Genomic DNA, 10,786 nt, shown 5'->3' with positions numbered 1-10,786 from the left:
TGTGCATTTTATCTGCACATTCTGAATCTTCATCTCGGTCTTTTATCAGGGAGATGAATTCTGAATGAGTAATAACAGAAGACATTTTTTTTTCTCTGATCATTATCACTAAATGAAAAAAAAAATCACTTTCATCAGTATCAAAAGCAAAATCACAAAGACCTCTGAACCTTTAGAAGTTCTCTCATCCACAAATTTACTTCGGCAGAAAAAAGAAAACAAACAAGGCCTTTGTTGAATTACATCTAGAAATATGAGGTATAGAAGTAACATTATTGAATACTGATACTAAAATTAATTATTTTCTCAATCTGTAGGTATATAAGTACACAGAAACAACGCCAAACCATGAACACTTAAAGTAGCATTTTTTAATTGTAATTACACTGTACAATGTCAGCTTATATATATATATATATATATATATATATATATATATATATATATATATATATATATATATATATATATATATATATATATATATTTGTTAGCTTTAAAGGGCCAGTTTACCCAAAAATAAGGATTCTGTAAATGTTCACCCTCACTTTATTCCAAACTCTGCATGTTTTTCTTCCCTCTGTGGAACATGAAAGAAGACATTTTAAAGAATACTGGGAACCAAAGAATATTAGAGCTCAGTGATTTCCATTTTTTAGATATTAGTTTTTTATATATTTAGTTCTCAAAATATATTTTTTTGGTATTCCACAGAAAAAAAGAAATCCATAAAGTTTTGGAACAACACAAAGATGAGTAAATAATGACCAATGCTTATTTTTGGGTGAACAATTCCTTTAAATGTAAGTCATAAAAATAGCTGAAAATATCTTCTTACTCTTCTAAACATTGGACAAGCTAAAACCAAGAAACAGTTTGATAGATCAGTATGTAATGTCCTTAATAATTATTTTTATTTAAAGTTTCTAAGTTACTAGTTAAAAGTGTTTGTTACATTCTTTGAAGAATCGAGTATTATAGCTGAACACCACTGCTACACACTGGAAGTTGCACAAACAACATTTAAATAGAGCTTTAAAAGTCCATGAATATCCTTATCTGAGACCGAGTTTGAGTTTTTACCCATGATTGTTTACAAATGGAAGAGTGCAATGCTGACTGACATCTCCAGAGGCACTCATCTTTTGATTAAAATATATAAAAGCCATTATTTCACAGCAATACTACGGTGATTACAGCATCAACGTTTTCCTCTCACCTCAGGGTAGATCCCTCAGGATTCGTCATCAGTTTTAATAATGTGGAACAGCGTGACGTTGAACAGTACCTGGTGGCCATTATTCCAGCCATACAGTGCACGATCCCTGGCGTTGTAATCCAGCATGGACATGTGAAAGTATTGGTTATGGATTGGGATGTCCATGTACTCATAGGTAGATGTTTTGGTGGAATAAGAGTAGTATACCTTAGCACCGGTCAGGTGGGAGTTGGTGATGTACAGCGTGCCGCAGATCATGAACGACTCACCTGCATTTCGTTTGGAGTACTCTGTGTTCCAAGAGTTTAGCACCTGGATGGTCAGAGGATCCAGCCGGCTGATCACTATGTTCCCTGCATTCTGATTGGTGGCATAGATGGCCCATAAACCAAGCTCATCGGCCATCAGGTCAATGTCGGAGAATCCGCCCCAGGTGTACGGGTAGACGTTGTGGAAGCCAGCGGACTCAAGTGCTCGTTGGGTCATAACCCGGCCACTTTCAAAGCTATATCTGACAATGATGTTGCTCTGGTATTTGTTGTAGTACAGGGAGCCATTGTAGACCACGTGATTAGTTCCTGCCCAGTGGAACGGAAGGTTGTAGGTTCTTGACTCGACCCCAGACACAAAGTCACTAACTGATTTGTACTCACGGACAATCTTGTTGTTTGTATAGCTGTCCATGTACCAGACCTGCATTAGAACATTACAAATGTGATAAATAACAATTGAAACTTGTATTTGTATGCATCATTTAAACAGCACAACATAGGAAGTAAAACTCCATACAGACATTGATTTTTATAGATTAACCCTTTTTAAGACACCTCACCATGAGTTATTCTTCAGCAGTTACATGACAATCTAACCTAAAATGTCGAAAAATGTGTTTAACAGCTGCATGGAGTGCACAAACCATCATATTGAAGTGAGAAATTATATACATTAATACAGTTAAACTTATATTAATATCAAAGCAGAATTTTGTGCATCCATTACTCCAGTCCTCAATGTGACACGATCTTTCAGAAATCATTCTGCTGACTTGGTGCTCATTTTTATTAACAATCCAGATTTTTTTTGTAAACCATGATAATTTTTTTATTATATAAAATAAAAAAATATATAATATAATATTAAATAATAAAATAATTCATATAACATTTTATTTTATGTATTACATTTTTATTTATTTTAATATTAAATAACAGTCTCATATCTTTATCTCTTTTTCCATCTGATTAAAATGATTATTATTATTTTTTTTTGTATTATTTAAGTTTATAAGTTGTGATTGATCTCAGAGCTGGTTGGTTTTGTTCATGTCTTTGAACTGTTTATTTAAGTTATTTTTTTATGAATAAAAATAATGAAGAAAAAAACTGTTCCTGGAAGAAATGTCATAGATTATTACCTTGTTGTTCTTAGGTGAAGCCTGAGGGTCTGTCATCCAAGCCCCAAACCTCGTTCCTGATGTCTTTACAGTGATGGGCCCCGTGATTTTCATCAGCTTACCACAGGCTGACACAATGAAAAACGACAAGTAATGTCAGCTATTATATAAGCATGCCAACACACCTTGAACTTTAAAGGAACACGTAACAGGTCACACAAGAAAATACCATGTTTCAACTTACTTAGTTTGCTCATACAGTTCCTCAGTCTTCCCTCTAAGCCGAAGACCTTTTGCTGGAGCTCCTCATAATCATATGCTCCTATCTCCTCCTGTATAGCAGTCAGCACCAAAGACAGGTTTCTGATCTCCTCCTTGAACTGGGAAATGAGTGTGGCGTCAGTCTTGTACTGCTCCAGCACTGGAATCAGTGGCTGCAGTTCGTTCATCTTCCCCTTCAGCTCCTGCAAGACCAGACACACATTTAAATAAAAATTACTTGAGGGGAGATTTGCTTATGCAAGACTGTTGACTGCGAGACTCTCTAAACAATGACATGTTAGAGCAAAATGATATAAATAAAAACATGACCTTTAGAGGTTTACAGGATTTCCAAGAATGCTGAACTGCATGTGGCCTTTTCAAATGTTTGTGAATAAAGACAAGAAGCTTATAAGTGGGATTTTATTCTTTATTCTTGGAGAGTAATGGCAGGAATGTGGCTCTTTCAAACCACTCTGTTCGTATGAGAAAGGACTATTGATTTCCTCTGAGGCATGACTTTAATGGTAGCCCACCTGAAAGTTTTTAGTCAATAATGTTCTTCGGTTCGACTCGATTTGTCTGAACTTAGATCGGAGTCCTTTCATCTGGCTCTCCATTTTCATGACATACTGGAAGTCCCTCTGGGTCCTCAGGTTCAGCACCTCGATTGATTGCGACATGTTCTGAATCTGAAGAGAGGAAGACGGGCCGAAATGAAGTTAGGATCCATTAATCATTCTTTGAACTGCAAAAAAGGAAGATGCGATAGATTTAAATGATATTTTCAAATGGTGTAAATCAGCCCTGACACCATGTCTCCAAGGAATTCTGCATTTCCATAACTCCACTCAAAGCAACCCAAGCAAAGACGGAGAGATCTTAGAGACATACCACAGCTGACACATTTAAAACTTCTTTCACTATCATCCACAAAACAAAGAAAGACACAAATGGGCCGATAACTATTGCAGAATTTTTACAGTAACAGAGAAGAAAAACGTAGGAAGAAGAAGCAATGGGGGGGCCTAAAACACCCTTCAGGCCTTTTTGCATTACCGTCATCTTTATGCTCCTCCACAATCATCTGCAGAGAAGCCCGTGGCATTCTTAATAGATGACAATGGCGTGCAGTCGAGCATAATGCTTCCAAATTGCTAAAATGAGAGCTTTTGTTATCTAAACCCGATCTCAATATAAAGCGACTTTAGAGTTCTTAGACACACATTTTGTGCACACACACCTTCTCCAGTAGCTGGCGGAGCTGTCTGCTCTTTGCGTCTCTGGAGCACAAGTTCTGTTCTGGTGCCACCACCGTACAAATGCAGCGGCCGTCGGCATCCTGTGCTGAACTGTACACCTGCCAGCCTTCCTTTGGTCTGATGGTCTGTACACAAATACACACAAGCATGCATGTCATATCTTGGTGTCTTCTGTTTACAATTTAAAATTCTAAATGACATTCTTAATGCAATGTATTTTAATGACATATAATGCAACATAATCTGATTTCCAAGCCTCCAGCATGTTTTAAGCAGCAGAGTGATACTGAAATGTGGATATTTAGTGCGAACTACGATAAACTTGCATGGCACACTATTCACTTCCAGTGCTTCATTTTATTATGCCTTTTCAGTCTATAACTTATTTCATTTGTTATATTGAAAGATGATTGAGTAAATATGCTAATCATTTTTAAATATGCCTATCATTTGTTTTGTGCGTAAATCTGGGAGTCTATGTTTTTGTTAAAATTAATAGCCTGCCTCAAATTTCTTTGATTCCACAAGCATGTCTCTTATTTATAATGTCCAGCTATCTGGGTAAATTGATTTTAAAGACAGGTCAACCCAAAACAATAGCTACAAATGTATAGTGAGTTAATCAGGCCATCCATTCATCAGAGAAGATTTTGAGAAATTTAGCCTTACATCACTTGCTCACCAATGGATCCTCTGTAGTGAATGGGTGCCATCAGAATATGAGTTCATACAGCTGATGAAAACATCACAATAATCCACAAGACTCCCAGTCTTAAAAGTCATGTTAACTGAGAAGCTGTGTGTGTGTGTAAGACACAAACAAAAAATAAGAACATTTTTAACTTCAAACTGTCACTTCTGGTTAAATGCATGTTATTGATTTCTCCAGAGAAAAAGTAATCTCAGCTGAATCAGGAGAGAAATATACATACTGAAGGACAAGCACAGTTTAAAAACATAAACAGTAATAAAACATATGTAGGTGGATTTTGATTTGAGTGTACAACAGAAGATTGTGTATTAAGCAAAAACACCTTAACAATGGATAATGGATGCAGCTTTTCTCTTCACACTTTAATTGCTAACATTAATTCCTTTAACTCTTTGTCTCTGACTCTATAAGACTCCATGGCTTCATTTGATAAATAATTTAATAAATTCACAGGAGAAATACCATGCAGTTACTGTGTATTCCACTCAACATTCATTTCGATTCACACTGATTCATCAGAATTCTGAAAGCAATCCAAGCACACGACACTAAAACATGGCAGACCATAAATAGCATGATTTGACAACAAATATCACCCTATCGCAGCACCTTCATGATAAAGACTCTCTCTGCATTCATCCCCCAAAATTTCCCTAGATTGTCTGCAACAATAAAGGGGATTTGTAAAGACCCACATTCATTTTTTTTCCACTCTCGCAGCGGGCTCTGAAAGGCCGGCTCTGGGGACTAGCCTTTAACAGGCGAGCTGAAAAAGAGAGTTCTTTACACACTCTGGCACATTTCCTGATGCTGCTGCAACTAACAACTAACTGCAATTTCAGCAAATTGTAACATATCCAAGTTGGACGGGTACTTCCTGCTAGTTCACTGCCATTATGGAATATGAGCAGAGGGATTCTGCTCCTCAAATAAGACCTGCAGCTGGGTTTATTAAGACTGGATGAGAGATCCTCATGACACTTTCACTGATACTATGGATTTCTTTTATTTCCAGTCACGGATTGCGTAAAATTCATGCAGTTATTTGGGTGTCACATGACAAATAATTGGCCATGCATCCAAATGCAGTTCTGATCTTGACCCAGTGCTAAAATAGACCCATTAGGGATTGTGTTCAGATTAATAGTAGTGCTGAGAATATACTCAAAACGCTGAGGAAGAAAAAGCATTTGCTAATTTAAACATTTTATCATTACCATATACTGTAGATTACTAATGAACTCTTAATTTAACAAAATATACTACTACTATATTAGTATAACAATATTTTAAATTAGGTTATTGGAATATCCATTTTGTGTACATACTATACAGTACTGCATTCAATTATAGGTTTCTCCTAATGTAGTAAACATCCATCTTAATTGGTTTTAGTGTAAACATAATATCTTCTAGTATAATAGTTGTAGATTGGAGAAATGAAACTACGTGGAGAAAATAATGATAATTTCATGCACACGTACACAATACACTGTATCACATGTTTATTATTGTATTGGAAATATATGTTGCATTTAACTAGATACGTTATACAAAGTGTTACCAAAACGGTTAAATAAACCCATTCAAAGCCAATTCTCAATACAGGCGGATGTTTAGGAACCTTTCTAACAACTGCAGAAATTGTCCATTAACAATTTAATGTATGGCACATTCGCTATAATAAAAAAGGTCTAAAAATATTTGACCATTTGTACTGCAATCATAGAGAAAGTTATATAAAATCAGTTGTTTAAAGTATCCCACATGCATCAAGATTTTCACGCAGCTTAGGTTTTATTGCATTTATGTTCTCTTTCTCTTTGAGTTTGCCATTAAAAGGATATTATCGCATAAGTAGATCTCACTGAACATATCACTTTTGTTTATCACTTTGCAGATATTCCGTTCCTATGACTCAGAGGTGTAGTAGGAGCTGGACTCCAGACATGTCAAGTTTGTGTCTGTGTAAAGTCAGGAAGCACAGCACTCACCGCGGAAGGGCAGTAGCCGAGCAGAGCGAGAAAGCACAGCGGTTTCAGCACCACGAACAGCGCCCGCATTCTGCCTCCAGTCTCCCTCCTACGTCTCTCTTCCAACCTGCTTCACTCTCCGATGTTTCAGATCGAGCTTCTTGTCAGTATCTTGGGATCGGAGACCCTCGATAGAGCCGCAGAAAGTGCGTGCGCTGTCATCGTCGCTCCGGGCGCAGAAAAGTTTGAGAGATGTGTGGAGACTCTCAGCGGATATTACATCATTAGAGCATTACTGTGCGGGGTTACTCATTCATTACCCGAACTAAAATACATCCAAGAGTAAATTAAAGAGCTACAATCACGACATTTATATCTGTACAATGTCAATAAAGATTAAACATAATAAAAATGTCCATTCGATGTTGCTTACTATAGAGATAGAAATCGTAAAGAATCGAACGATTCTGTTTCCTGAACAATACAATTAAAGATTATTTTAGCAATTTAGAAGAAAATATTTATGGAATTAAGAATTGTGATTTAATTGTACATTTTTAACATGACTTAAATGTAATAAAATCGGTCATAACTAAGTTATGAAACAAATAGGTGGTAACAGCATTCATTCATTTTTTAAACCACCAGTGATTACAGCAAAACACATAATGTGCATATTTCGTTCCACATTTTTATGTAAACAACCATTCAATAACTTATAAGGCCCACACGATTTGGTTCAGTGGCTTTATTCACAAAAAGCCAAGGTATTGGTCAATGATTTAATCAAATTCCTTCAACGTGACAAGAAGTGTGTGTGGTTCTTCCGAAGATGAATCACATAAAGCCAAGCTTAGATCATTACACTACAAATGGGAAGAGACCACTTTAAAGTAATATAGCTACTTTTTAATGGAATTTCCAGTAGCCAGTTTTCTTAACACTTTAAGCTCAAAAGACTGAATATCATCTTATTTTCAATGAATATCATCTTATTTTCAATGTGATGACCAAAATGAGATATATATATGTTTATATTTAAAATATTATATTTAAAAATAAAGATAAAAACGTTAAATTACCCCTACAACCAGTAGATGTTTCTTTTTTCATAATATAATAATAATAATATAATACTAAAGTATGAAGCATATTAAGAAAGGTCACAAAGTCTCTATAATGAACATTTTCTTTCTCAAATTGTGAATGAAATGAGATAGTGAGCAAAGAGTGCTTACTTTATAATAACTGAAGCTGTCAGTCAGTTCAGTGCAAACTCATTGAGTACAAAAACTGCTAATCAATGTAAAACTAAACTTCACAATGAAACTTTTATTATCATCGTATATCTGCTTTGTTGTAATGAGATAAATCCTATTCAGCGTTTTAAGAGCTATGATACGGATTCTCACAACCGGTCGGAATGGTCAATGTTTTCAACAGAAATTTAATTGACTACAATTCTCAATGCTGCAAAATTTTCTAAATGGCCTCATTTACTCCACTGTTGAACAACCATAATGCTTTCATTTACTCGTTTTTCTAAACAATTGCAAATTATATGTGACACATAGTAATATATCTCAGTTAATCCTGCAATATATTACTTTGCATTTACCTGACTAGACAGCCAGGGTATGGCACTGGCAATGCTCCTGATTGAGATGATCTATTATTAGAATAACTTTCTAATTTTTTCCCAGCTGATGGGAAAACACTAACAGCCAATAAAAAAAAATCCATTCTTATTTGGGGAGCTTGAGCATTTAAAGGTGTTGCAGCGCACGCTTATGATAAACAGAACATTTAGAAACATTAAGTCTAGAATACTTAAAAATCCAAATGATGTATTTTGAAATATGAATGTAAATAAAAAAAGGTAAAAATACAGTTGCATGACACTTTTTTTATTTTATTGTTCATTAATGTACAACAGTATAATAGTAGGAAAGGTAAACTGAAGGTAGCCTAATATAAAATGTCACCTTACAATTGCTGTATACACTATTAACCAAGAAAACAAGCATATCATCTACAGACCTTATATGCTGAAACTGCCTCATCAGAAGTTGGAGCATAAACTTCACTGTGCCTCTGCTCACATGCTCAATTAGTTGCTTGGCAACATATGTGGTTAGTCTGTCCTTTTTTTAGAGGTAGGCTTCTGTCTTTATATGCTCCTTTATCAAAAGAGAAAACATTTTTTACTTTAGTGTCATACCAGTTTACAGTCAATGTCAATGAAATCACACTCTTTTAGATATTACTGAACAATTAAAAATAAGTTGGTTTTAAATGACACAAGCAGTCATTTTAATCCAGCAATGCTTCACTGAAAGCTGACTGCACCAGCTGGGGCCAGAAACAAGTGATGGGATAAGCAGCACATCTCTGTGTTCATAGTTAGCCATGCTAGGTATCCATTTGATTTTTGGTTTAATTTACTTAGTGGCAAGTTTTACCCAAGGATTATAAGGAACACCATACTAATACTGTGTTTGACCCCTTTCGCCTTCAGAACTGCCTCAATTCTACGTGGCATTGATTCAACAAGGTGCTGAAAGCATTCTCTAGAAATGTTGGCCCATATTGAAAGGGTAGCATCTTGCAGTTGATGGAGATTTGTGGGATGCACATCCAGGGGACGAAGCTCCTTTTCCACCACATCCCAAAGATGAGCTCTATTGGGTAGAGATCTGTGGGGGCCATTTTAGTACAGTGAACTCATTGTCATGTTCAAGAAACCAATTTGAAATGATTCAAGCTTTGTGACATGGTGCATTATCCTGCTGGAAGTAGCCATCAGAGGATGGGTACATGGTGGCCATAAAGGGATGGACATGGTCAGAAACATTGTTCAGGTAGGCGGTGGCATTTAAACAATGCCCAATTGGCACTAAGGGGCCTAAAGTGTGCCAAGAAAACATCCCCCACACCATTACTGTCTCAACAGAAATCAAGACTCATCAGACCAGGAAACATTTTTCCAGTCTTCAACCATCCAATTTTGGTGAGCTCGTGCAAATTGTAGCCTCTTTTTCCTATTTGTAGTGGAGATGAGTGGTGGGGTCTTCTGCTGCTGTAGCCCATCCACCTCAAGGTTGTGCGTGTTGTGGCTTCACAAATGCTTGTGCTGCATACCTTGGTTGTAACAAGTGGTTGTTTCAGTCAAAGTTGCTCTTCTATCAGCTTGAATCAGTCGGCCCATTCTCCTCTGACCTCTAGCATCAACAAGGCATTTTCGCCCACATGACTGCCACATACTGGATGTTTTCTTTGTAAACCCTAGAAATGGTTGTGCGTGAAAATCCCAATAACTGAGCAGACTGTGAAATACTCAGACCGGCCCGTCTGGCACCAACAAACATGCCACGCTCAAATTTGCTAAATCACCTTTCTTTCCCATTCTGACATTCAGTTTGGAGTTCAGGAGATTGTCTTGACCAGGACCACGCCCCTAAATGCATTAAAGAAACTGCCATGTGATTGGCTGATTAGATAATTACATTAATGAGAAATTGAACAGGTGTTCCTAATAATCCTTTAGGTGAGTGTACAATAATAAAAGTCCCTTTAAATGGTAATTCTTGTATATACTAAGTATACTTTAAAAATCTGCTTTCCTTTATTGCAGAAGCTGCAGGAGTCACCTTGGTCTTTCCAGGAGGTGCCCACCCCCGAGCACACATCAATCTAGCTATGTATCAAAGCTCAAAGCAGCTGCAGACAGACATCTCAGAGACTGTCTTCAGACCGCAAGCCAACATATGTCAACGAGTATAGAGAGAGAGAGAGAGAGAGAGAAATCAATAACCTTGCCCTAATAAGAAGTTATCTTTCTCGTTATTCTATGCATATACTGTACATATAGGCAGATTTTCAACATTTGGATAGAAGAAAGGATGAAATGTGAACTACAAATAAATTTACAGACAGCCAGTCATTATTGTTAAATAAGCCTCATCA

The 10,786-nt window shown here is 36.4% G+C and overlaps 1 protein-coding gene across 1 annotated transcript; it reads right to left on the bottom strand.

The window, feature by feature from the left end:
- Positions 1-534: 534 nt before the first annotated feature.
- Positions 535-7,073, bottom strand: LOC127951356 (noelin-3-like). Its single transcript, XM_052549208.1, has 6 exons — positions 6,842-7,073; positions 4,117-4,260; positions 3,410-3,565; positions 2,857-3,076; positions 2,634-2,740; positions 535-1,912 (listed from the first exon to the last, which is right to left on the bottom strand). Exons 1-6 carry the CDS (start codon positions 6,908-6,910, stop codon positions 1,235-1,237), a joined length of 1,374 nt encoding a protein of 457 aa, XP_052405168.1. The 5' UTR covers positions 6,911-7,073; the 3' UTR covers positions 535-1,234.
- Positions 7,074-10,786: the final 3,713 nt, after the last annotated feature.

Source organism: Carassius gibelio, chromosome B2, assembly GCF_023724105.1.
Source record: "Carassius gibelio isolate Cgi1373 ecotype wild population from Czech Republic chromosome B2, carGib1.2-hapl.c, whole genome shotgun sequence".
Classification (NCBI taxonomy): domain Eukaryota; kingdom Metazoa; phylum Chordata; class Actinopteri; order Cypriniformes; family Cyprinidae; genus Carassius; species Carassius gibelio.
Note: the sequence above shows the minus strand (reverse complement) of the source record. Positions and strands in the feature narration are given on the sequence as shown.